The sequence below is a fragment of the Zonotrichia albicollis genome, chromosome 3 (genome assembly GCF_047830755.1).
Source record: "Zonotrichia albicollis isolate bZonAlb1 chromosome 3, bZonAlb1.hap1, whole genome shotgun sequence".
NCBI classification, from domain to species: Eukaryota; Metazoa; Chordata; class Aves; order Passeriformes; family Passerellidae; genus Zonotrichia; species Zonotrichia albicollis.
In genome coordinates this window covers 67,656,490-67,683,925 of record NC_133821.1, presented here as the reverse complement: position 1 = coordinate 67,683,925, position 27,436 = coordinate 67,656,490, and the positions used below count along the sequence as shown (strand labels likewise).

General features: G+C 40.2%; 1 protein-coding gene across 4 annotated transcripts in view; it reads left to right on the top strand.

The window, feature by feature from the left end:
• The window catches only part of PLEKHG1 (pleckstrin homology and RhoGEF domain containing G1), a 127,367-nt gene that overhangs the window by 90,598 nt on the left and 9,333 nt on the right, over positions 1 to 27,436 (top strand). For all 4 annotated transcript variants that reach the window (XM_026794140.2, XM_026794141.2, XM_014267814.3 and 1 more), the window contains 11 exons: positions 7,321 to 7,421; positions 11,971 to 12,040; positions 19,017 to 19,063; positions 19,502 to 19,652; positions 20,628 to 20,759; positions 23,063 to 23,245; positions 23,334 to 23,429; positions 23,544 to 23,630; positions 25,465 to 25,498; positions 25,958 to 26,053; positions 27,288 to 27,326. In XM_026794140.2, the coding sequence (XP_026649941.2) occupies positions 7,321 to 7,421; positions 11,971 to 12,040; positions 19,017 to 19,063; positions 19,502 to 19,652; positions 20,628 to 20,759; positions 23,063 to 23,245; positions 23,334 to 23,429; positions 23,544 to 23,630; positions 25,465 to 25,498; positions 25,958 to 26,053; positions 27,288 to 27,326 (1,036 nt within the window). The remainder of the gene's footprint in view (positions 1 to 7,320; positions 7,422 to 11,970; positions 12,041 to 19,016; positions 19,064 to 19,501; positions 19,653 to 20,627; positions 20,760 to 23,062; positions 23,246 to 23,333; positions 23,430 to 23,543; positions 23,631 to 25,464; positions 25,499 to 25,957; positions 26,054 to 27,287; positions 27,327 to 27,436) is intronic.

The window sequence follows — 27,436 nt, the reverse complement described above, 5'->3', positions numbered from 1 at the left end:
TTTCTATTCCTGGTGATTTACCCATAATCATCTTTACAGATGTTGGACCATTTACAGAACTTGTCTGTGTAGAAGCCATCAATCACAATTTCGATGTGAGTGCTTTTAATGCATCTCTGTAAAATTACAGTTTGGTTTAATTGACATCCTACCTTTCAAGGTATCTTTTTAAGATGGGAGATTTTAGTATGGAATTCCTGCAGTTGAACAAGGGAATAATATTAACTCTGACCGTGTTTCATTAGAGCAAAAGTTCACTACAACAAAGAAGGCAAAAATCCATGAGAGCAGTCCATCCAGACAGGCTGACAGTTCAATGCTGGATCAGCTGGTGTCAGGTTTTAACCCTCCCAGAGAGCTTTATAGGCACAGCATTCATGCTAAAACTTCTCATGGGACACAAGAATAAAGCACACACTGGGCAAAAGAGAGGACATAAGAACTTTGACTGGTGGAGTAGACATTGTAGGACATGTGAGTCGCCCCACCCCAGTCCTAGAAGGGAACTGTGGGCCAGAGCTGGAAATTGATACAGGCATGCTCTGACACTGGGGCAGGGGCAAGAGGATGTGCAGAGCTTGCTTTAAAGGCTCAGGCTCTAAAGCAGTGATGGGGAACCCAGAGCTGCAGGAAGCTGTTCTGCTGTCTCCCAGCCATGCTCACTGGCGAGGCAATTGTCCTTGCCCAGGGCCCCTGTGAATGGATTCAGTGCACCAGAGTGTTGAGGGACCTCTCACTGACAGAGTTTTCCAGGGCAAATTCTTTAGTTCATTTCCTGAGATTAGCTGTGCTCTGACAGCTTGAAGTCCTGTGACAAGATCTCCTGACTGTTAAATTGTTGACATTGATGTGCCCTAGAAGTTTCTAACTTTGTATAGGACTGTGCCTGTGCTCATGTCTGCATGGGCACAACTGTTCAAAGGCAGCCTAAACCAAAGAAAGTGTGTGTTTCCAAGGTGCAAGACATAGTGTTAGGACTGAGGAATCTCTCACTGCTAATTTTGGCTGACACATAACTCCCCCTGTGGCTTTCCATGCGTGTGGATGAAGCCAAGGGGACCTACTAGGGGTCACTACTTCCAGGCCTTAGTAGCTGCAAATGGGACAGTGTTTTAATATCTATAATATTGGTGAGGAAGTTGAATGTCCCTCAAGAATAGCTACACAGAAAAAAGTGCTTTTTTTAAAAAATCCACTTCTCCAGGAAAAATTTCAGTTAATACTGTTAACTTATTTACAAACCCCTAACGGTGTGAAGTGTAGGGAGATCTCTGTCACGATCACCTTACTCTGCAGTGTTGAACAGTGGAAATAAAACTTGCATGTGCTTTCTCTATTTTTAGTCTTTCCTCATGCCCTGTTCTCCCGAGTGCTCCCACCATCAATCTTTGCCCTTCCTACATGCAGTCAGTATCGCCTTACCGTGTCACGCTTTATTGCCGCTGCCCGCGGGCTGCGTGTGAGCCAGCTGCACGTGTCCCTTTGGCACTTGGCCCTTCCCAGGAAGCTGGCTCCAAGCACATGTGAGCTCAGTGTGGACCCTCCACCATCTGCCCAGGGAGAGGGCTGGTGCCGGTGACGTGGCCTCCTGCCAGCTCAGACACTCAGCTCTTCAGCAGGGATATTGGAGAGGAAAGAAATCAATCACAAGCCACAGCTAGTGTCAGACTGTGTAAAGCAGATGGGTTATCTTGGCTGCTCCCATTTGGAGGGGGGCTGGCCGTCAGTGCTGGGAGGTCTTCTCCTTGATGGCAGTGTTAGTGCTCTCCAAGCATGTCCTTGGATGTGTAGGCATGTCCTCCCAAGCCCACCTGCAAGGCCTGGCACGCCCATTTCCCACAAGGGCAGAGCTTTGCTGTTGCTGTCAAGTAGCAGTCTAACATGCAAGGTACAGAGGGATGTAAAGCAAATGGAAAAGGTGAGGAGGAAGCACACAGAGCACAGGAGCTTTCTGCTCACACTGCAGAAGAGAGCAGAGGAGGCTGTGTCTCCAGGCCTGCATTGTGCTCAGAAGGACCCTGGCTGAGGCTGTTGGTCAGTGGCAGCACTGTGCTGTGCCTTAGTGGCCATAGCCCCAGGTAGAGGCCGGTCCTTCAGACCTGTCCGTGCTTTGGTCTCTGTGAGCTTTTTCCAGCTTCAGATGTCTGTGTACAAAACCCCACCAAATACCAGTAAAAGCAGAAAGTAGAAAGACATGCTCACATAAATTTTCTTTTTTATTTAGGTTTCTGGGTTTGCTTGTAGCGAATCTGTAGGGTGGACAGTGCAAGCATTTTTAGGTTTCAGTCCCTTGGACTCATATAGCTGAAGGAACCAGAGCAAGATAGCAAAGTATGCTTAGTATATAAATGTACATTGCCTTTGCAGAGCAAAGCTGTACTTTAAATAATTGAAAAGAGCTGCAGTGAGATGCCCTGACCAAAATTCATCATCCTTGGCCACCTGTTGTGTGGATAGCCTGCTATTCTTTGAACCTCAAGGCATTCAGAGTATGCTGCTACGCATGCTGGATAAATTAATAAATAAAATAAATAATGGGGGAAAAAGAATAGAAAAAAAAATCAGGCAAAAGGTGAATTGGTACATATTACAATTACCTGTAAATTAGCAGAATAAGCACTGGGAAGCATTTTACAGTGTCTAGTCTAATGTAGATCTCTGTTGCCCAACTTTCTTAGTGTGCAAGTGTGTGGCTAGTTGGGGCAGCATGGCTCGAGCTAGCAGGCTACATACAGGATCCATTCCATGGCATGTTTTCCTTCTGGCCTGCAGCCTTTGCCTCCGAGTGGTGTAGAAGCAGTGCTTAGGTGCCTAAGGCTGCTGAGCTGTTTCAGTGGTCCCTCTTCTGCACAGTGATCTGATTTTGGCCAAATAGATCATTATTGGGTAGAGGGGAGTTGAGAAATAATATGGCCATGAGTATGGGGTAGTACTTAGGAGTAAAATCTGCTTTACTGGTAGCACAGATCTAGGGAGTTTCAGAAAACTGAGGGTCTGAATGATGCTATGGCACTGCCTGGATCATGCCCTGCTTGATTTAATGTTACCTATCCTTCCTCTGTCTACAACACTACTAGAAGCCACTGAAGTTTTGATAAATACCTGGTTTTAAATAGTTTTAGGTCAGAGACTGAGGTTTTGTGATGTAAGTCTTCAACTCGAACCCAGAGTGTGTTGCTGAAATCAGAGACACAGGGCAGCTTCTCTTTCTCCTGCAGCTTGTTTAGGCATTAGAAAGCAAAGTTTCCTAGTGGATAGAATCCCTTTTTGATTAGTTTCTGGTATTGATATTTAATCAGATTTTCAGTGCTGTGTGCCTTGTGTGCCTGCCTCTTGGCAAAGGTGTACCTGTGCCACTACACTGCTCTTTTAACAATTTTGCTTCTCTTTTGTGATATTTCTATATGCACACTCCTGCCCTGTAAAGGGATTATGAAGAACTTGTATATATATTTCTTGCAGAGCAGAATAAAAATTGTTTCTTGTTTTATAAGGCAGTCTGTTTTTTTACCCATTTTTTTAGAATCACTATATTAATATTAACATTAATATTATTCCTTTTTATGTGCAATTTTAACATTACCACAGTGATGGCTGATTTATTCTATGGTCTAAACAACAATAGATGGAGTTTTTAGTGTTAGGGGTGTGTATGTGTTCAAAGGAGAACCAGAGTGGCTAAATAAAAAGGTCCCACTCATTTGCATTTGGTTTCTAAAGTTTGGTCATGGAAAACATTAATCAGTATGTGAAAGTAATTTTGCTCATGTTGTGCTTTTCTTGACATTTTTCTCATTTCTGATTCATATTTTTTAGCCTCTAAGGTTAGTGTTTTCATAATTTTATTCCTCTAGAGATCTTTTTTTTTGTGATTGTGGAGGAGGAGACGGTAGTTAGGCTATGCAGCTTCTAGCAGACATTGCTTCTGATGGATTTGGCATGATGAAAGACAAATGGGCAGAACATCAAACCCAGCAAGAAGGGCAGGGCAGTCTGGCAAGACTCTCCTAGTTTTTGGAGAGTTTCAAGGAAAAGGGAGGAGAAAATTATGCAATACTATGAGAGCAAACCATGGTCCATAAATCAATCTAAAGAGCTGGACATTTGTGAGGGGTTTTTCTCTCCTATAAAGTAAGCTAGGTGTTTATGCCATAACTGCAGAGAAGCAGTAAAAGACAAAGGTTATAAACAAATAATTCGGTGCCGACAGAGGGTTCATAGATGCTGACAAGAAACAAATAAAGTGAATAAGGTCAGTACTCTGTTCTGATACATTTCATTGATTTCTGCACCATGTCATTACATTTGCAGCCTGCCCTGTTATCTTGTAGCTCCAAACCTTTCATTATAGCTCCAGATGATAACAGCTGTTGATACACGGCTGTGACTACCATGGGGGTAAAGTACCATTTGCTAAGAAATAATGAGGAAAACCCCCACGTCTGGATAGCTTTGATCTGCCTGTGGCATTGTCCTTGCAGAAGGTGTTATATGCCAATACTGCATCTGTTTCCTGGATGAGTTCATGAAGCCTTTATGAGAGCACACGTGCCCTATAAAGCAGTATAATCAGACAGGTCCCACTGGCTGAGCCAGTGCAAGCAATGTGCTGCTGTGCAGGGCTTGATCTGCATGACATCAGTGTGTTAGGACTGTCCAAGGTGCACCTTTTTCACAAAAATTTGAATACCCGGAGCTTTTTGTTGTGTGTCAATCTGCTTACACCAGTAGTAGCAACGTAAACATGTCTGTGGTCTCAAGTCAGTAATATTGACAAAGTTAGAAAGCTAAGCCAGGACAGCAGTCCCCAGATTGTGTCATTTCATAGCAGGAAAATGAGATGAAGCATAAGGTGGCTCTGAATCCCAAGCATTCTGAACAAATAACCGTCTTGCCTTACCCTAGGGAAGCACAAATCCACCCAGTTGTTTCTGGTTTGTTTCTGATCTGAGGGTGGATGAGGAAGGGGGCCTGAAGCACAGTCTGAAGGAACTTCTAGCAAAAGGGAGCACAGACTGTGGGTGTGTGGTGTTTGCAGGCTGATACTGGCATATGTTAGAGGAGTGCAGGAAAACTGCCAAAGCACCTGCAGGCTGCTGCTTGACAGCAACATTAGAAGGGTGCCTGGCTCCCCCTTTCCTACTAATAATTGGTAAAAGACTGAGAAGAGTAGGTGTATGTGGAGGGAAATCAGGCTAAGAGGACAAAAGGAGCAGAAACCAGGTCATGCATATAACACTGTCTACAATACTGGAAATAACTGTGGACTGCTTGTTATTTTGAAGAAACCCAAGCTTCAGCTATGTTGAGATGAATGAATTGGAAGGGAACTCCTCTTTATTCATTAAATGTGCTGTATGGAGTTACTTAATGTAGGATTTCCATTCCTCTGCAGTCCAACCTTGTCATATCAGCCCAGGGTGCTGCAGTGTCCCTGCAGCACTGAAAATGTCTTCAGAGGGTCACAATTACACTGGGGTCACAATTCCACTGGAGCTTTTCTATTCTTTGCTTTTCTATGATGAAGATGTGTCTCAGGTCAGAAAAGGTTATTTGTTTAGTACTATTACTGGAGTAGACCTGAATATATTATCTGCCTTTGACCCAATGTACTGCTTGCTGCACTTCTGTCTGCCTCACCATCCTGAACCTTTTCACTCTTCTGCAGCTTCTGAGTATAAATAAAAAGCTGAAGTTCAGGGAGCCTGGGATGTGATTCCAAAGACTTCCTGCACAAATATATTTCAAGGTCAGGGGTGGGCTCTGAGGCTGCTGCCAGCCAGGAGGGAAGGTAGAGTAAGTTTGGATGCTATCACAGGAGAAGTTATATAGCTCTCCAGGGACTTGCCTGCCTATTGCTACTCATTGCTCTTCTTAAAGACACTGAGGTTACCTTGGAATAGACTTACTTGCTTTGCCTTGGCAAAAAATACTGAATTTTGGGAGCGATGAGGGCAACCTTTAACTGGAGGTGATGATGGAGTGTGGATTATTAATAGGGGAAGGGGAGAGGAAATTCTGCTGATACCTAAACCTGCATCTTGGCTACACCTCTGAGTTTGCTGACACTGCTTCAGCTGAACAGAAGGATATGGGCATGGAGGCTTAAATGCTGTCATTCTTAACCTTCCTTATGAGGACACCTAGAAACCAAAAGTCAGGTCCTTGGCTGATCCAAACCCTTTGTCTGCACAGAATTTACACAGAATAAATCTTGGCCAGTGTATGTGTTCTGTAATACCTTTTTCTATGTGACTCTGGAACACAGTTACATCTTAGAGGTTTTCATGGTCTTTTTGGCATTTCACAGGGTTCCTTCCCCACAGCACCCTGGAATGCTGTGTTGCTTTTGGGAGATTGCCACACCACATTGTCTAGCCACAGGCTGAAGGATTTTATTTATTTTTATTTCACATTGTTTCAGCTGTTTTCACTTTTATTTCCATACTCCAGCAGAATTTCTTTGTGAATGTGGCAGCACATCAGGTTTCTTGTTTCATGAGCTGTAGTTAAATAGCCTGCTGGATTTGTTTGCCCTTATGAGAGATTTTTAATACTGTAGCAGCAACAGAAAAAAGGTGACATTGAGCTCTTATCGAAGTGAGGGAAGAGGTGGGAAAGTTATTCTCCCAGAGCACTGCTGATCTGAGCTTTTTTAGCTGTCATGTTCTTATTCAAATAAAATCCCTGGATGAGAGTCTATCAGTCTTGTAAAGGCAAAAAGAAATTTATGCTGGAGTATATAGCAATATGTAATTTGCCATATAACTGTGTGCTTTGTAAATTGCATGGACATAGATACATTGAGATCTGTCTGCTAAATAGACGGCATTCTTTAGTAACCATGATTTTTTAAAAAGTAATTTATTCAGTGGTTGCTTTTTTTGAGCCTCTGTTGCTTGTGTGCTTTCTGTTCTTCATTATTTAGCTTTTCTGTTACTAAGACTGCATTAAATGACATTCTTCATCTCTTACATTTTTTTTTGTCTTTGAGCCAGACAAATGATCAATTAAATTGTCACTGTGAATGAAATTTGAAAACCTTTGTTTATCAGTAGCGAGAGAAACATTGGCTGTGCTGTCTAAGAGGTATAACTTAGCTTTCAGCCTTTTGTTATTTTCTTGGTTTCAGGGAACAGATAAGTACTGTTACCGTTCATAATAGAGTGACTGTTCTCAGAGGGGCTGCTGAAGGCTTTATTGTAATTATAAGGTGAAACTGATATTCAGAGACTCGTCTTGTACAATAAAACATAGCTCTGATTACTGGTCTAGGAAAGGAGGAAATGTCTGAAGACCTCCCTCTCATTTCTCTTGTAGGATTACCTCGACTGTATCACTGATCAGACCAAGCCGTCTCTGGGAACAGAGGAGCGATCAGCCCTGTTTGGAAACATACGGGATATCTACGATTTCAACAGGTAAATTCCTTTTTAGCTAAATGGAAACACCTCAATAGCCTGGGTTAACGAGAGGGAGCAAACCAGCCAAATTCATTTTAATCACTTTTAAACTGCCAAGATCTATAAATAAATTATCTAATTTTAATTGTAAACAAAGTTGGTTTGCTAACACCAGATTTTTTAGCTGATTTGATGCACCAAGATGGTCTCCATGTACTTTTTTTGCTTTTATGCTGGGTGTTTACATGATTGTAAGCCCAACCTGCTCTATGCTTTAACTGAGCTTAGTGCAAGACCACTGTAGAAGAAATTCTTGCCTTAATGAAGAGATTTTTTATTGCTACTATATCAGCTTCTTTTGTGTACCTATGTGCATCACCCAGATCTGGCTTTTGTGGTGTTTCACGCTACTAGGTGCTCCCTGAATTGATTTCTCAAACCTGTATTCAAGTACCTTTCCTTAATTGAAGTTTTTTGTTCAGTGTGTTTCCAGCCTTCTCTAAAACTCTGCAGATGGGATTCTAGTGTGTATTGGGAGCCTGAAGTAAATGTCTTGCTTGCATAGCTAGTGCCACATTGTGTGGGATCTCAGTATCTGCAGTTTGAGGAGCATGCTACTGCTACTTCTGTCTGAATTCTCTGTTACTATAAAAATAATTAACTTAGTCAGCATTTAAGGAAAACCTGACTATTCAACCAACGCAGGAAATATATTGACATAAAGTTCCCACCTCTTTTATATACCAATACTCCTGTAAAAGCTCTGTTAGCTTTGCTATAGTTGACAAAACATCTCCCAAGCTGCTGTGTTCTTTGCAGAACAACAGATAATTTAATTGAATCAAAGAGGATTCTGAAGTGGAGCACTTGTGTCAAAGATCATCTTCGATGTTTTTCCATCATCATGGGAAGTTACTTTTAAGGGCTTCAACTGCTGGGATTGCTGTTTAGTGTCAAAGGAAAGAGTGAGAATGGATCTATTCAGAATTTGTGGACAAAGATGAAATCTAAAGTCTTTTCCTGAAGCTTAAAATAGCTACTTCAGGGTAATGGAAATATGCTTAACTTGAAAGCTGCTGTGTCCTGCTTCAGCTACAGCAACTGACTTTACTGAATGTCTAACAGCTGGAAAATACATAGTGGGAGCATTCTAAAACAGGCTCATGGACTGTTTTAGAGCCATGAGACAATGATTGTGAGCTTACAGATTCCCAGTGGTCACAGAGTGGAAAAATACAATCCTGGCCATTATATTTTCTGATCCTTCAAAAGCTAGAAAAATGACAGATGTGACACCTAGGATGCATTTATGCCAGCTTCATTGCAAATATTGCCTACTAAAACTACTTTCAAGTAGGATCAGTTGTTATATATAATTACTGAGCTGTGCAAAAAAAAAAAAAAATGCAACAGTTGAAAAGAAAAAAAAAAGAAAAGCAGTTTTGGGAAATTAAGGAGATAGATATGTTAGAATGTTATAACATACTGGAAAGTTGTCCAAAGCATCTAGCAAATTACTAATGTGTTTCAGGCCTTCTGATATAAAGTTCTGCTTGGAAATTGTGAGTTCTTAAAACTGAACACTCACTGTAGATCCCAGTATAGCTTCAAGGATTAAGTTTACTCCTGTGTGAAATTTGGCATGTGGCACTTGGGTCCTGAACAAACTCTCGAGCCTTTTTTTATTTATCCTTAGCTTAAGAAAAAGATCCATTTTGCAGTTCTGTGTTAGTAGTTTCAGATGGTTTTTGTGAGCATTTTTTATAGATTTAGAATTACCTTGTTTTTCTCAACTTTGACTGTTAATTCATAAGCAAATGTTTCAGTCTGGGGTTTTTTTCAGACTTGCAGATGCGAGAAATTTCATGTCAGTGAATGGGAATTTCTCTCAGCTAAACTACCTAGGATTTTCAAGTGATGTGTTGAATGGCAAAAATGGTGGTGGTCATGGTAACTGCTAGCTACTTCATGATTATTATCTCTTTTTGAAAAACTATTTCTTTCTGAGTTTCATGGTAGTAAGGTCTGGCTTCCTCTGAGGAGAAGCCCTCATCAAACTTCATCAAAAAATCAAAGTGTCCTAAAAGGCATTGTAATAAGACTTTCATTCATTTGACAATCATTTGATTTCAAACATTCATTTGACTTGAAAAGATAATGAATGCACTGTATTTAATGTCAGTCTTTATGCTTCCCTCTCTCATCCTAAAGGAGTTAGCATAAGCTCCTGATGATGTTTGTACAGGTTCAGATTTTCCAAGCTCTATAGCTCAGTACATGGTCTTCACTGGCCCTGACTCCTGTGTCATGTTTCAGTCTGAATCCTGTTAGTGATCCAGCTGAAAGAGCACGGAGCTCCTCCAGCAGTGCTCGCTCCTGCTCCCTGCCTGCCTGCCTGGCATGAGCCAGTTGCAGAGGCCAAGAACTGTGACCAGCAGAAAACCTCTGGATATTCAGGTGAACAGGACCAACACTTTTCTTCATTGTTCTTTCTGCCTCCTGCCAGGTACTTAAATACAGCCTATAATAAAAGCCATACTTTTTCACATCAGCTTGGTATTATAGGAATTTAAGATTTTCAGAGTGTCTGAGCATGGCAGTTTTGCTGTTTTTACAGTGGCAGACTGCTCTTAATCCTGTTCTTACCATCCAGATGAGACAGAGTGCAGTATAGGTAACAAACTCTTTCAAAAACCATTCTTACACTCTGGGCTTGTGCTGAAGACACAAACCACTAGTGTATTTAAAACGTACACATGGATTCAATTGCATGAATACATACAATCTTTAAGTGTTCCTCTTCTCTATCATGAAGGAAAAATGATGTGGTTTCATTGGAGACCTGTAGGAATAAACTGACAGTCCAGGTGCTGCCTACTTTAGGCCATCAGGAGAACTTCTGACTGCCAGCCAGCAGGAATCCTCTGAGCCTGTTTGTCATGTTTGATGTTATTTCCAAAACTCAGACAGTATAACTGGTGGCTATGGTCACCATTGCTACAGCTTGCTTCTTTTGCTGATGTAAATGAGCTTCATGAGGTTGGGGTATCAAGCAAGGGCCATATTTTTATTCCCATTTTGATGAAGGGAGAAATTGAGGTGCAGAGGTTAAATTGTCACTGTACAAAGTGACTTAGTGACTGCTGAACCTAAGGTCTTTGCCTGTCTTTCTTCCTTGTGACTGCATGTTGATTCCTCCCTTTCCTTCCTCCAGTAATTAGAGAAGCAAGGAACAAGTGAGGAAACTCTTCTGATTGACTCTTTTTTGTACATGCAGAGGGAAATTGTGTCTGCTTACAGGGGAAAAGGGTAGATCCCTAGATACTAAGCCTAGGAACTCATAGGCAAAACTTGTTCAGGGAACCAGCTGTGAATTGGGAGAAAAGTGGAAAATGGAATTTTCCCTAAATGGAAAATCATCTGTGGGATTGTGTGGGTGGGGGTGGGGGAAGGGTCGGGGAGAAGAGGATGAGGAGGAGGAGGAGAAGAAGAAAATTCTTTTAGAGAACAATTTGGCAGAAAATTCAATTTCTTCTCTGAGTATGTCCTTCAGTAAGACTGAAAATTCTTCACATCAAGGAGATAACCTTTGAGATTTTCTACTTCTACTTGAACTCTTTCTTTCACTGAATTTAGTTTCAATAACTGAGTTTAATTCAGGAGCTGACAGGCTCCGTTATTGCTTTGCTCCTGCTCAAATGAATTAATTTTCTCTTTGGCATGTAAAAATTATAAAATCCTCTCATATGTTGTTTTTATGCATGTAGAATATATATGCATAAAAAACAGAAAACTTTTTCCAGGCTAACCATTTTATCTTTGATGAAGAAACACACTAAAAGTAGACTAATTTTCCTGAGTGAGCTACAAAACGTTCTTCATGTCTGAGAAATACGTTCCCAGTTCTCACCACTATTTTTCAGAGCAGTTCATCATTTCCCTTGGTCAAGTAAAGCTTGTAAACACAAAAAGTCTTTATAGGACAGTGCACGTGCTTCGGTAGCTTTTAAATTTTCTTAATTATTTAATTAATTAGTTTTATATCATGTTCATTGATACACAAGCTACACAACTGTCTGACTGCACCACTATGATAAATGTTAAAGAGCTGTCAGTCACAGAGTCATGAAATATTTTGGGTTGGAAGGCACCTGTAAAGGTCATCTAGCCCAGCCTCCTTGCAATTAGCAGAGATATCTTCAATTAGATCAGGTTCCTCAGAGCCCCATCCAACCTGCCCTTGAATGTTTCTAGGATCTTCATCTACCTGAAGGAAGGGGCTCAGCTTTGCTTAGCAGAACAACCAATCCATGGTCAACCTGATGACTTGAATTTTGAAAAAGTGGGAATGCAGTTTCCTTATAGTTCTTCTCTGCCTGCAAATAAAAAAAAACCAGTGTCTGGCAGGGGGAAGGGGCATCGAAGGTGTTCTTGTTCCCTTTGTAGGACTCCCTGCATCATTAAGTGCTGCCATGAATACCACAGCAGTGTCTGGTTCTGAATATACAATTGTGTCTAGTCTAAAGTGTGCCATAATTGGCTTACCTTGTCCTGTTCTTTGTTTTAGTGGACTTCTGCAAGATTTGGAAAACTGTGAAAATGATCCTGTGGCTATAGCAGATTGTTTTGTTTCCAAGGTAAGCCTGCAGCACCAGATTCAAAGTGGGGGAAGTAAGATTCATTTATTAGTTTCTGAGACCTAATCCTGACAGCTTGTGTAATGTTAGCCAAGAAAAGTCAGCAAATCTATGGAAAGGGAAGGAATTTCTCTTAGCAATTGATAGGGATATGCCTCTGATTTGCATTTCTAAAAATCAAGACAAAGGTGTCATTTTCTTCAATAAGTGTATCTGAGCTGGTGGAGCTGTTTATTGAGTTCATGTTTAGAATTTACTCTTTTTTTGTCAACTATTACAGGGGTTCTCTGTTTTACTTGCATCTGTAAATGTAGGTGATCAAGTCTGTTACTCTGGTTATGCCTTGTCAGCTTAAAAACAGCTAGAGAGTAAAACTTGGCTGCATTCTTAAAAAAGGCAATAACATTAACATACAAAATGTGCCCATATTGTTTTCTGAGAATTTTTCCTGAAACCCACAACTTTACCTTAAATTTTCTTTTTGAATTGAGTGGCCTGAAGTCTAGCCTTAAGATTCAAATCCCATTCTCTCTGTAATGCTTTGAATTTTCTGAACATTGATAGGACATCTTGATTCTGTTGGGCAATACTGAAGCCAAAAATATGGATTATGGGAGGTTGTTAGATGCAGCAGAAATACAGGGAAGAGGGTGACCTTCATTGTAGGAAACACAGAGAGCCAGTCAGGGAGAAGAGGAATGGCTGTAATGAGTAGGACAACAAGAAATTAAATAATTTGGGCTACAGATGATGGTAGTTCACTGCAGACTTCACCAGAGAATCAATATATATCTTGAATCTCTAGAGCCCAAATATGTTAAAAAAATAATGCTATCTCTGTGGTACTTCTGGAGGAAGAGAGATCATGTAGTTGTCTAAAGTTGAGTAATTGTTTTATAGGTGGGTTTGCCTTTTTGTATTAAAAAAAAGAACAACGAAAAACCAAAATTAAAAAAATACAAACATGAAAAAACTCCAAAGAAACCAAAAAGCCAAAGGCTGTCATGTTTTATACTTTGTCCTGAACTCAGCATTGTCAGCACCAAGCACTTAATGTAATAAGTGTAACACATGAATTTAAGATTAACAGGACCACCCTCTCATTAATTCAGTAATTTGTTTGGCACTGTTGTGACATAAGGGATTTTATAGTAAATGAGAGTGATGATACCAGCTAAGTGCTGCTGTTTCACCAGATCTCTTGGTTCAGCTGAGTTTGAGAAAGATGTAATTTATCTGGTAACTGGTCTTTTGTAAGCACTGAGAGAGCTTAGTGTTGGCACCACTAATGCAGAAGTAGGATGCATTTTTGCCCCATTGCAGTGGGGTTTATGGCATGCTGTTATTGCTGCAGATAACCTGGATTGAATTGAATTGAAGGAGGGAGAATGGGATAAGGGCAAGTGCAAAGTCCTGCTTCTGGAACAGAATAACCCTATGTGCCTGCTGAGTCTGGCTGACTAGAAAACAGTTTAATAGAAATGATCTGGGGTCCTGGTGGGCAAGAAGCTGTGAGTAAGTCAGCAGAGTGCCTGTGCAGTGAAGGCCAACTGGGAGGCCTTCAGAGTGTTTACAGATAGAACAGTTTGGAGCTGGTAGATATTTCTGCTCTATTGCTTGCTTATAGCTGGGATCCTGGGACTGCTCCTGCTGGGATGTAAAACAGAGATGGTGCAACTGATAATAAGAAGTCCAGGAAAAAATTGTGTTCTCATTCAAATTGGCCAACTGAAAGGGCTTGTCTGGTAGACTTTCTGGCCATTACTTCCAAAACCCATCTGCATATCATTGCTTGTGCCTTTTGTTCCCTTGTCAAATGCTTTTAGCATTTGTATTATTGGCAGGCAACTGCCTGATGGCTCAGAAATTGCTAGAGATTGCAATACTAACAGGCATTTTTTAGCTTCATCCAGACAAGTGCAAACACTTAAAAGCAAAATCAAACAATACCAAAATACCCCACAGTTCTGGTCTTGGCCGAGAGGATTTCATTACAGCAACTGCTGACTGCCTTAACAAACTCCAGTTGTCCATTCTTGGTTACTTGTGTCTTCCCAGCACCGAGAAGTGGAAATAAAACTGCCTTTTTTGGCAGCATGTGCTCCTTCAAGTCTTACGGGACTTTGGCCATTTATTGTTTCATTGCTCCGTTAGATCTTCTCTGTGAGTGAAGCACAGGGATATTATCATGCTGAAGTCATAGCTCACAGCCTTAGCCAGTGGATATGGCTGTGCTGGAGCTTCTTGAATGCTTCCAGTGGAACTGTGCTTAGGTCCAGCGAGCTCTGGACCAAGTGCCATTTTTTCACCCAACTGTGAATATTGTAGGTGTTGCAAATCTTAAGGTATAACCAAGTGTAGTTACTGTGTTTGCTTTTTCCACTCTTAAGAAGCTCAGTAACTGCATAAAGTGAAAGTTTTTTCTTTCTTAGGGTTCATGTGAAATCCCATGACGTTAGTTTGCTGTATAACAACAGTTATGGTTAAAGTAACTCTGGAACTTGTTGTGTAAAATGTTTTATATTTGGGAAGATGTGGGGATCTTGATTTTTGAAGTTTTGGATCATTCTCTTTGAACTTTGTTATTTGGTTTAGCTCAATAAAATTTCTTGTATTGCATATTATACTTCTCTCACCCAATCATACATGACTGTGTTTCCTGTGTATAAATTTCATGCTTCAGTAGTAAGAAGCTTTGTAACTTTTAAGGGAAAGGATTATCAAAACACACTTCAGTGTAATTTGAACAAAACCCACATCATTGTGGGTTTGAATCTTTATATTAACACTTTCTGTGCTGAGTGCCCAAAGCAAATAGCCCCTAAAATGGCAGCTTTGATTTATTAACAGACTTCGACAATGTTTTTAGTCTGAACTAGCCAGTAACATAAAACTCATTAACCACTAAAATAATGATGCAAAGCTATGACTTTATGGAAATGGAAATATTTAATAGCAACTTAAAACATTATATTGAATCCCTCTGCTTACAAGTATTTAAATACATTAATAACTCACCAGCAGATAGACACAAATGCAGAAAAGCACACTTATTTTAAAACCTGCTATGCAATCATGAATTGCAGTCTTTTTTTCTGCCTCAAGATGCAGATAGTATGGGTATGGATATTTGTTTTACAGTGGGATGGCTGCTGCATGGAAATAACCTGCCTCTGAGGGTAGTGTTGTACTAATTCAGTTTATACCAGTTCTGATCCTCTCTCTTTGTCTAGAAGAACTGTATTAGCATTGGATGTAAAAGTTCTTGGAGACATATTGCTGGTAACTAATTGGAGACTAATAAAAAGATTCCAGTGCAAGGTTAGCTATGGCTTAGTTATTCACACAGAAGACTTTATAAGGGTTTTTTTTGCCAGTCCACTCTTTCATTTTCATAGTAATGATGCCACTGTTAATTAGAAGATTGACTTCAGTATTCTATACATTTACATTTAAGTGAGTTGTTTTAAAGGAGAGCTGAATTCTGGCATATCACTCTTCTCACTCAACACCCCAGAAATTCAGAACATATGTTTTCTGCAAGGCACACTAACAGCTTAACCAGAGGGAAAGGGAGAATTACTTTAATCTAGCATCTCATTAGTGAAGAGGATATCCAGGCAATTGGTTTCAGTTTGCACACTGACTCCACTCATTTTCTCAGTCTCCATTTTCTTTTAAAGTGCCTTTTATGGCTATAAAAAAGCACAGTGCACTAACAGTTGAGGGAAGATCTGGAATATATGTGGAGGAGACATGCAGTGAATTGATTCCAGTGTGAGGGACCAGTATAAGTGTAGCTGGGGTCTGCTCACACTTGGCTTTGCTCTTGAGAGGGACTTCCAATCAGCGTGGACAAACTCTCAGCTTGAGTCTCAGGTTTTTTCAGCTTCTAACACAACAGCTTTGTGCCCTCATATTTAAACTGATCCCTGGAGCAATTCCAGAGCAGAGATCAGAGATCTCTCTCCATGCAGAGATCAGTTTTCATTTGGTCTGAAGACAGTTGATGTGAATAAAACTATTTTCAAGCTGAGTAAATTTAAGAATGTCAGAAGAAATACTGATGAGCATAGCTCGTGTTTTCCTTATGTTGTGAAAGTAGTTGGAAAAATAATAAAACCATCTTAGTTTTTGGTTTTTCTCTTGCTCCTGTTCTGAGCAGGGCAGTTTTGTCAGGATGAGGAAGAACTTCTCTTAAAAGTGGCTCTCTTGGCCACTTTCCCAACAAGTACACATGAATCCAGCTAATGCCTGGGCAAGGTGTATGGTGTTGATTCACAAGAGATCTGCAAGTTTGAGTGCGTATCAACAATCTCATCCTGGAGGCAAAACACATGTACTTGACTTTCTCCTGGCACTATGCTCGCATTGCTCAGTAAAAGTAAATGCTCTCTGATGGTTCTGTGTGGTGAAATGAGCTGTGGCTCACTGGAGCAAGTACACACGTAAGTGCAGTGTGGAATTTGGTGTTATGTCTGCTCAGAAAGCAGGGGTGATAGTGAAACCATTCTTAAGCTTTAGAGATATCAAGGGCATAAGAAACTATCTTTTTTTAAATACAAATTTGTTGCATTTAATAGCTAGACAAAAGTTCTTTTAAAACAAAAAAAAAAAAAGCTCCATTAAAAGTAGTTCTGACCTTGTGTAAAAAAATCTCAAACCAAAAACCAAACCAAAGAGCGAGAGTGTGAAAAGGCTCCTGGGGATTTCAGACATGCTTTTGATTTTGAGGAGAATGTGCACACAGCCTACTCTGTAACCCTGAAGTGTTTGGCCTTGTTTGTTTTACAGATAATACTTTCATTGGTTGAAATTTCACAAGAGATACTCTTTTCCTTTTTGTTTGAAAAGCAGACTAATCATGTGATATGAGCAGAATAAAAACATAAAAATAAATTGGCTCAAAATGTTCTTCACGCTGCTTATGAAGTAATTCTATAAATTGTATTGTTCTGTTAGGATAGCTATGGGAATATATTAAAATTTTACCAAAATCCCTTGAATGAAAACTTTGAATTAATATATACATATATAAAATAAACTACATTTTTTTCTCCATACTGAATTTCACCTTAGTGTTCTCTCTTAAGCACCCTGACTTATTATGAGTGCTGGCTAATTTGGTCGTGATTGCCAAAGAAAATTACACAGTGTAATATCTGCAGCTCTCTGAGGTTTGTTAATTCTTCATTTTGAAGGGAGAGGGTTTGGAGCTGTGGCTGTGTTTCTAAGCATGGACAGGAGCAGTCTGTGACACAGGCTCACTTCCTCTGCATGTGAACATGGGGCATAGGTAACACCACCACAAAACCTAGCTGAGATGACAAAATTAGTTCAAGTGTGAAAAACCAAGATAAATTATTTAACTGTATTTGTATCAAGACTACTTTTAGTTGGTTTGTTGGTTTCTAAGAGAAGAGCAATTTAATAAGCTTACAGCCCACCAGTGAGTAAATGGGGATCACAGTCCCCTGGGGAAACATTTATTAGAAGTTTGCTTGAGTTATTTTCTCAGAACAGTGAATACTGGAATCCAGTAGGACATACTGAAATGAATTGCAATGCCTTGTACTCCTGCAGGGTAACATCTTACTTTGTACGGGGTCCTTATGGATCACTGCTCAGTGCAGAGATGAATGGCACAACCTGCATTACCCCCAGGAGAGGGGGACGGGAGCAGTGCTGCTGGAATTGGCAAAGGGCACTGCCTGAGATGGCTCTTTCTGATGAATGGCTGAATGAAAAACAGCCAAACCCCAACAGTGAAAAACAAAAGCCACAGCCTGTGTCAGCCCTCTCCCCAGGGGTGCTGTTCCTCAGAGCACTGTGCCTTCTGTGAATGCAGATGTTTGGTCTCGCCATTCACCAGCATTGGTCCCTGGGAGACAGCCCCTCGTGGAGCACAGCTATTGTGCTGCAGAATGCCAGAGCCCGTTCTGAAGATGCTTGGAGTGGAAACTGGGGTCTTATTCACTGCTGGAGGATTGTGTTTTATCTGTCGAGGGCTTATGAAAGAAAAAGTGATTGATAGGGGGAGCACTTTGCATTTCTGCAGTGCTTTCTTAGCCTTTAGGACTCCAGTAAGCTGCAGAAATTGTGTCTTGTTTGGGATAGAAGTTCATAGGCAGATGTGGACTTAGAGCACATGGGAATGCTTCTGGAAATCTGTTCTTGCATAGAATTAAACGATGATTATTAAGAAAAAATCTTAGGCTAGGGAAGAAAGAAATGAAACTCAGACTATAGCCCTGAGAAGCTTATCAGCATTACCTTTGAGTAATTTCAGTGTGACAGGCAAGTGTGGAAACCCACCCAGATCTAGTTACAACTTGTTGGGGTAATAGCTGTCTGCTTTCACATAATTTACTTCTTTAAAAAAATCGCTTTTGTGGCTTCTAATTTCACGCTTAGACTGTGCTCACATGTGAAAGTATTTATAATTGCTTGGAAATGGCACACCAAACATAACCTGCAGAACTTAATTCTCCCAGTAAATACACCAGGTGCATGGTGTGATTGTTGGGGTTGTTTTGTGCCGGGCCAGGGGGTGTTTGTGGGTCCCTTCCAACTCAGGATATTCTGTGATTCTATGATATGGGTGTGCTTCAGCGCACAAAAAACTATAGATAAGTTCATCGAGCTGTTTGAAGGACATAAGATGGTGATGGTGTTTTCGTCAGGTTTTTGGCTTTTTGGAGTTTTTTTTGAGATGCATAGATTTTCATAGGGTACCTTGGAGGCTTTGTTGCAAAGTCACTTGTTTTATCTCTGTGTAGGTTTTCTTGGTTTTTCTTTCAAGTAAAGGAAGAATCTCTCCCACAAAAAGATGAAATTAAATTCTGGTTGTGTTTAGACTATCACAGTGAACATAGAGAATTAATGGATCAGGGGCTGAAGGAAGTGTTTATCTTGCACACATTAGCTGCTAGTTTGAACAAAATCTCAATATATGCAAACTTTTCCTCCTGTGCAGAGTGAAGATTTCCACATATATACACAGTACTGCACCAACTACCCAAGGTAGGAATTATGGGTTCCTTTTCTTCCTTTGTCCCTTGGCCAGTTTGTGTAGTGCAAGTTACACACCATGAAAAAAAAAACTCAGCTTCTCCCCTTCCTAAATTGGATGGAATTTACCTTTTATGTAAAAAAGAAAAAAAAAATTAATGAAGTTTTGTTTCTTCCTGTGGTTCACTGCTTTACCCTTCTTTAGAAAATTATGGTCTTACTTTGCAATGCTGCTTATAGAATTTCCAGTAAGAGAGACTGGTTGCATGTCAAGGGAGAACATAGCTGAATGCACAAGATAATTTTTAAAAAAGCCAAACCAAACAAGAGAAACAGCAGTTATTGGATTGGGAACCTGCTGCCCCTTTTTACAAGCTGAAAAGGAAGCAATTCTTTACCTGTAGACTTATGGAAACAGAGTGTCTTAAAGCCGTGTGTGGATGTTTCCAGGTCTGTGGCTGTGCTGACAGAGTGCATGAGGAACAAGGCACTGGCCAAGTTCTTCAGAGAGCGGCAAGAAGCGCTGCAGCACTCTCTGCCCCTGGGCTCTTACCTCTTGAAACCTGTCCAACGCATCCTCAAGTACCACCTGCTTCTGCACGTAAGAAATGTATTTCATCTTGGGCTGCTGCACATTGGGGTTCCCTCCTCTGGTAGAAGGCTTGGTGGTTAGAAAGGTTCTGGTTTTCCTTAAATGCTCATCCTTTTGTGGGTATTTGATTTCAACATGTGGAGGCTTTCTATCTTTGTCACTTCACACCATATGCATGTATTTGGAGCAGGGAATTTATGGTAATTATTTTAGACACATTGCATCAGTCTTTGCATCCAAATAATTAACACTTTTTTTGTATGCTGGTCTGTAATTCTGAAGTTGTTCAGAAAATTCTTGTCATGATTAAACATTTTGTACACAAATTTATTGCTCCAATGAAGAACAATGCTTTTCCACATGTTGCAATGCTGGGGGTGGTTGAAAGAAGGACTAAATACATATAAACACCCTGACTAAGAATTTTGTGGAGAGGAATGATGGAGGAAGTGGGAACTCTTTCCACATTCAGTGAATTGACTTAAGCAAGTTTCGGAAATTCATGCTTTATTGTTAACATTTTCCACATATGTTACCTATTACAGAGTCATGTTCTAGTGAAGTGTAAAGATGCTGATCCTTATTTTAAATGCCTGGTGCTTTTCTACTCTCCAACTGTAAAGCAGAGTGTAGTGTAATTCCATCAGGGTTTTGTAAGTGCAGAAATGTTCTGCGTTGTAGGAAAGCCATTAAATGCTGTCTGAAAGATCTCCTGTCAGTGTGCTGTGCTCCCTTTCTGTGCCTCTCTGGTCACACTGGCTGCTTCAAGTGTCCTTGCTGCTAAACTGGCCCCAAAGGCTTGATTTGTTTGTCGTCTTGTGTTAATCAAATTGATATCTACATGCATCACTAACAAAGGCAGGAACGTTGTCTTCGAGTGATTGCGAAGTACAGACAAAACAGTAAGATAAAAACACAGTACTGCATTCGACTGGGAAAATTCACTTAGGAATAAGGGGACTGGTTTTTTTCCCTTTGTCTTAGGAAATAGAAAACCACCTTGACAAGGACACGGAAGGCTATGATGTGGTGCTGGATGCCATAGATACCATGCAGAGAGTGGCATGGCATATAAATGACATGAAGAGGAAACATGAACATGCCATCAGGCTCCAGGTAAGTTCCCAGAGAGATTTTATGGGTGTTTGTGAGCTGGTTTTGTCAATATATATGCAATTAACATTTTTTAGTTTATCTTTTCTTTTAATCTTTGTCAGTCATAATTTAGACTGCTGTTGAGCATGCCTGTGGCTGTTTGATCTTGGAAACCATGGTCATAACTGCTGCAGGAAAATCTCAGACATCTCTAACCTACAAGCAGCATCCTGTAAAGCATTTATTTTGCAGTAATATGGAACTTAAGATAACTCTTCTTTCTTCCTTTCCCTCAATTGTACAGCACTGCTGTACAACCCTAGGGCATGGCTTTGTTCAGAAATCCTGTGGTTTCCGATTTCTTCCCTTTGTGCTGATTAATTTTGTTTTGAGGCATTTCTTTTGCTGATTCTTGTTTAAGCACTTTCCTCTTGGGTTTTAGAAAACTCATTATCGGTTGCTTTGTGAAAAGCATAAACCTAGAAACATGATACTTGGAAAAACTCTAGCTTCGCTTCAAATGAAGATTTTTGAAGGAGAAGAAGCAAAAGCTACACCCTGAGTAATTTTTGTCATCAAGAGCAAGGAGCAAGCTCTTTTGTAGAATTTATGCTCTCATTCTGTTTCCTAGTTCCCAGTGAATCACACTTCTATACTACATTTTCAATATTTATATCACTTTAAGTAAAACTACGAGGGTTTTTTGTTTATAAAAGGGAGTAATAAACTTATCCCATTTCAGAAATCCATATAATGTAATTCTTTGTCCATTTTTTTAACATTAAATTTATTCACCCATTTTGTGGTTTTCTTCTTTTTTCTATTTTGGGTTCTTTTGAAGATTGTTTATTTTTTGTATTGCTGTTGTTCATGTGTAAGGGAAATTTTACAATGTCTTGCCTGCAGCAGGGTAACCTTTGCCACAGATTGCTGGAAATGCATACTAATGACTTTTAACAACAGTCTGCTGTAAATCTGAGTAATTATATTCAGAAGTAAATAGGGGTTAAATGCTTTTGGAAAAAACAAAAGCTTATTTTTTTATTTATTGAGCTCAGCTGGCAAATGTTTGGGTTTGTGGAAAATGTTTATGTTCATAATTCCCCCTTAAAAAAGTAAAACCTACTTCTGCAGCCATAGGGATAGGCCTTCTGTGCGCTCTTACACTGCAATGTGGTCTGCAAGTACTGCAACAGTAGTTCCTGCACAAAGTGTCCCTCAGGAGTGGTGGACTTGATCCCTGTGCTGTATCCTGACTTATTAACCAGCTCCTGGAGAGATCTGATACAATGCAACATTTTTTAAATCTTGGTTTTGCCTTTTTTTTTTAACAACTTCTGTATAGTCCAAGGTTGTCTGGTTGGGGGTTTTATTCCTGTGAATGCTTTAGCCAGCATTGGAGCTTCAAATGGACTGGGATGTTTTCTAGCTGAAAGCTTTGTTATAGTCTAATGTTCTAGAGTGACCAGCCTGGGAAGAGGCGATCTGTCCCTGCTTTGCTAATGCTGCCAGGTTTAAAGTCCAGTGGATGTTTTTAAAGAGTTCCCTAGTTAAAAGTTTAGCCTGCTTTTAGAATTTGAGCTCCCATGCTTAAGTTCTATGTCATTGCCAACAAGCAGTTTAAGGAAACAGAATAGCCATAGCTAAGTGACACAGTCTTGCGGAGATGTTCTTAGATGCTTCTCCAAGCTTTTTTTTTTTTTTCCTTAAATAATAAATAAGGTGAGAAATATCTGTGGTATCTATACAAATCATTAATATACAAGCAAATATTCAGATGTTCAGTTGACTGAATCACTTGTGGTTGTTTAGTCTTCTGAGAATTATCTCTTCAATGCAAACACCTCACAGAAGTGTCTTCTGTCATGGGCCTATGGGACATGGCATTATAATTAATTCAGTGGGAGACCACACAACTTCAGGAGGGTGCCCAGGGTGAGAGGGAAGTGTTAAGAGGGATTGGTTGAGGGCATGAAGGGGAGTGTGAGAGAGACGGATGACTGAATGTTTCTGGGAGCAAGGGGAGCAGAGGTTGTGCCCTTTTATTACAGACTGCCCCAAGGAGTTCAGGGCTCTTTTGGGTCCATGTAAAGGCAGTAAGGACTCAGGGCTGTTTAGTGTGGGCTTTGCAGTGAGCCTCCAAGCACCTGGCTGCAATGTTGCATATAACCTACCAGCCTCAAGATTGGTGTCTGGTGACTTTCTGCTGTTGGATGCTAAAATAGTGTAGGAGAGTGCAAATGGCCTCAGCAGATAATTTGGGTCTTTTGTTTCAACAAGGTCTCTGAAATTAATTTTGCATGTTGTTCTTTGATGTGTTGCAGGAGATACAGAGTTTGCTCACTAACTGGAAAGGGCCAGACCTTACGAGTTACGGGGAGCTGGTGTTAGAGGGAACGTTCCGCATCCAGCGAGCCAAAAATGAGCGCACGCTGTTCCTCTTTGACAAGATGCTGCTGATTACAAAAAAGAGAGATGAAATGTTTGCGTACAAAGCTCACATACTGGTATGTCAGAGAGCAGGTGGTAACGTGCTGTCTACAGGTCTCCCTAAAACTCCTCTGTGATTCACATTGTTTCCTCTCTTTGTTGCAGTGTGGAAACCTGATGCTTGTTGAAGTAATACCAAAGGAACCACTTAGTTTTAGTGTCTTCCACTACAAAAATCCTAAGATGCAACATACTGTCCAGGTACCACAGAAACCCCCCTGCCCACTGGGTAATGTGGCTCATGTCCATATGGTGTTTATGGCCCTTCATAGTGCAGGAATGAATTTTTCTCATGGTGCCCAATTTTTTTATCAGGCAAAGTCGCAGCAAGACAAGCGCCTTTGGATTCTTCACTTGAAGAAGTTAATTCTAGAAAATCATCCTGCTAAAATTCCTGCCAAGGTAAAAAAAAAAAAGCGAAACCAAAAACTAAGCAAACAAAAAATGCAAACAAAATCACAAGGCACCTCCTTGTATGGGTGCTGACTTAAAACACTGTTAGCTGCAAGATGCATACAATATAAGAGAGTTTAGACTTCAGGATGTTAATTAATGTGTTGTTTCCTTATATCTTTAAAAGTTCCTCAGAACTAATGGGAAAGTTCCACTATAATTATCTGCAGGGCTTGGTATGGGAATAGAAGAATGGGTTAGCAGCATTTCCTTGCCAAGCCAAAAGTAGCAGAGGTGCAATGTCAGAAAGCTTCACTCTAGGAGCACATTTTAGCTTGATGCTGCCTGTCTGCAGAGCACTGGGATGCACTGTTTGCAGTGCTGTAGGTTTTTTTAATCAGTCTTGATTAGGTATCATAGCAGTGAAGCCATTGGCAGCACACACTTCACTGCAGCTACACACACCCATCCTCAATCCAGCATCCTTAGCTGGGACATCTGGCCCTTTTTGGTGGGATAGATTTATGGCAAAAAAATGAGGCACTGATATCATATTCATAGCTATAATATCTTGGAATGAGGAAATCTCCTCCTCTTATTTATGGAATCCACTCTTAGAGCTTCAGGTGATGTCTGCCAGTGTAACATACAGCACCTCTCAAAGGGTGTTAACTCTCTTTAATTCTTGCCAAGACACAGCAGACATTGACTGGTGTAGAAACAGGATTTTTTTTTCACACTGAGTTTACTCTTTGTTTTTCAGTTTCCCTGACTGTTTTTTCCCTCAGTCCTATGCTGTAATGGTTAAAAAATGTTACCTGTGACTGACATGCACCGTACTGTACTAACATGCATTTTCAGCAGTGTGACAAAAAGAGACTTAAGGAAGAAAAAAGCACTAGCAGGTCCTATTGCTAATTCTCCTCTTTTTGTTAACAAAGTCTAATGAAAGATTCATGTTTATGCTCGTATCCACACTTACACTGTGAATACTCTATTGGGTTATTTAAAAAGTACAGCATGATCTTGGCCTTTGTATCATTATTTTATTATTAAGTTATTTCTTACACAATTTTTATTTTAGCTGTAGAAAAAAAATGTGAAACAAAGAATATTTTTTTTTTCTTAGAGAAATAACTTCACTTGAGAAAGGAAAAGTCTAATGAAATAAATCTTTGAGGTTATCTGTACATTTTAATTTTTTTTTTCCTGTTGAACTGGTAATTGCTTGTTGTGAGGCTTCAGTCTGCCCAGCTTCTGGAGAATGCAATAGTAGTCCACATGTGACGCCTGGTGGAAAATTACCAAACTGCACCTGTACAAGGGCAAGCATCTTAGACAGGATATTTCAGTTTAGGTTGTTTTCTTACTTAGTAGCTGATATGCTTCCTAAAACATCCAGAATTTTTTTTTCTTCTAAAAAAGGGACAAATCTTAAGCAATCAGGAGATGCTCTTTATCCTGCATCAATCTTACTTAAACCAAATTATGATTTTTTGTGGCACACACTCTTCCTCTCCTTGTGCTGCCTCTGCAGAGGTGAGCACGCAAGACAGCGTGCTCACTGGGGGCAGTGAACAAGAGGTTTTGTGTGCAGACCTGGAGATAAACTCTGCTGAGTTCCTGCCACCAAAATTTTCCTCCCCATATGAAACATGTCCAATGTACAGAGAAGAACAAAAGATACAAACCCAAAAAATAATGCTGCTAACCATATTTATTAGTTCCCAAATTAAAATTGCTGTTACTTTCATACAAGTTCACTACTGTCTGTAATATGCAATGCAACTTGCCCTGCTGCTATCAGTTTTAACTTCTTCATTTGTTACTTTTTCTCTTCCAGGCCAAGCAGGCAATTCTCGAAATGGATGCCATACGTAAGTTGGTTCTTTTTCCCTTTTGTTTTAAAAATTAATAAAAGCATATTCAGCATTTTGGCTTTAGCTGTGGATGTCATTTGAAATGGAAGAATGCCAGGCTTATGTTCCTTGAATTATGACCCTGCTGGAAAAGGCAAAATTATATGCAGATCCTGTGGAGTTTGTTGGGAAGGCTCTGACTGAGAACCTGGCAGACAGACATGATGGTGGTGGATAAATGTTCCTGGGTTAGCCCTCTGGAGCCAGGCCCAGCTACATGGGTAAAGCATTCCCATGGCTGCCTGGGAGCCAGCTGCCCGAGCAGCATGTCTTGCTTGTGTAGCTTCAGGCTCTGATGGGGTGCAACTGGATTAGGCATAAAGGGATGATGGCACTGCCTCCAAAGAGAGCTGCCAAGGTCTGTGAAGTGCCATCCTTGTCACTCTCTTATTCCCTGTGCCTCTGCTTGTTCCTCAGATCACCCAGGCTTCCACTATAGCCCTGAGGGAGAAATGAAATCGCCATACCAGCCTAAGGAAGGCACTGCTCCTCACAGAGTGAGACGGAAATCAGGTGAATAAACTCATTTATACCCTAGATGACAAAAGGAAAAACAAGCAGGGTGGTTTTAGGGGTGGATTAGGCTGGGTACATGGAATTGGTATTTAATCTGCACTCCAGGCAGTTTAATGGGGTACAGTATCTCTCCGGTGTGGATGAAGTATCTTATTAACCATTTGTTGTTCTTGTAATTTATTTTTTTACCTACTGTTTGCATTTAATTTAAGGAATATACATTTGTAATGGTGAATGTATAAAGAACAGTTGGTACTCTCTAATAGATTAAAGTTCATGTGCAGTAAAGCCTGTCACATTATTTAAATTTGACATCCCTCCTTACTGCAGTTATTATTGTCTCAGAAGTGGTCCATCCTGATTATGATAGGCTTATTATTTCAAAACATGATTACTATCTATACTTAGTGTCATGTTTGCCTTATGAATAATAGAGATTTGAGAGGTGGTTTTGCTGAGTGAGCTTTTTTTGCCCTCCTAGCTCAAACATTTATCTATAATTACTCTCAAAGACACTACCAATGTCTTTGTAGTTGGGTGACTTCATATTGCAGTCCCTGTGTTCCCCTCTTTGTGTCCTTAAAGACCTTTCCAATTTGGTGTGTACCATTGGATGTTGGGAATAACTTAAACAAGGCTCATGAGAGTATTGGTGTAATGATTTAACATACAGCAACATTTGTGCTTGAAAAGCAATCAAGTTCTAATTTTGTTTGAGATATGTTCTCCTTTGTTTCTGAGGTGTTTGCCCACCTTTGTTGCATTGGTGCTGCTCTTTCTGTGAAAGGAAGAATACAAAATGTTTCTACTGATCAAAGGGCCTCCTATGTAATCTTCAGCTACTTACACTTTCTAAGCCCATCTAAGACTTTGGTACCTTATGCATATTTCACAGAAAACCTCTAACACTGCAGAGCAGTAACAGAGGTGATATGGTCTTTTGAAAGCAGGAATCTTTGCATGGGATAAAATTTATGTATGCCTAGATGAATGGAGGGCAACTGCTATTGCATTAAGAAACAAGTATATGCTTTGGTAACAGCTGTAGATTTGATACTTCAACAGATCATCTTTGTGAGGAAATTTTGCAATAAAGAAATTAAAATCTGGCTTCACTGTGTGGGCTCAGAAGCTTAAATTTTTATATACATGTTAAAAAAAAAGTTGTTCAGGATGCTGACAGCTTTCTTTGGAATACCACAGTGGGTAAACATGTTGTTGTCTTTTTCAGAACCCTCATCTAGAGTCCATAAAGTTTTGAAGTCAAATGGTAAGATATTTTGTGTATTGTTTACTGACCTGGTGCTCCTGTACTTTGTAAAACAACTGAAGACAGAATCTTTTTTCTTGTAACTGTCCCTAAATACATTAAGGGGAGGA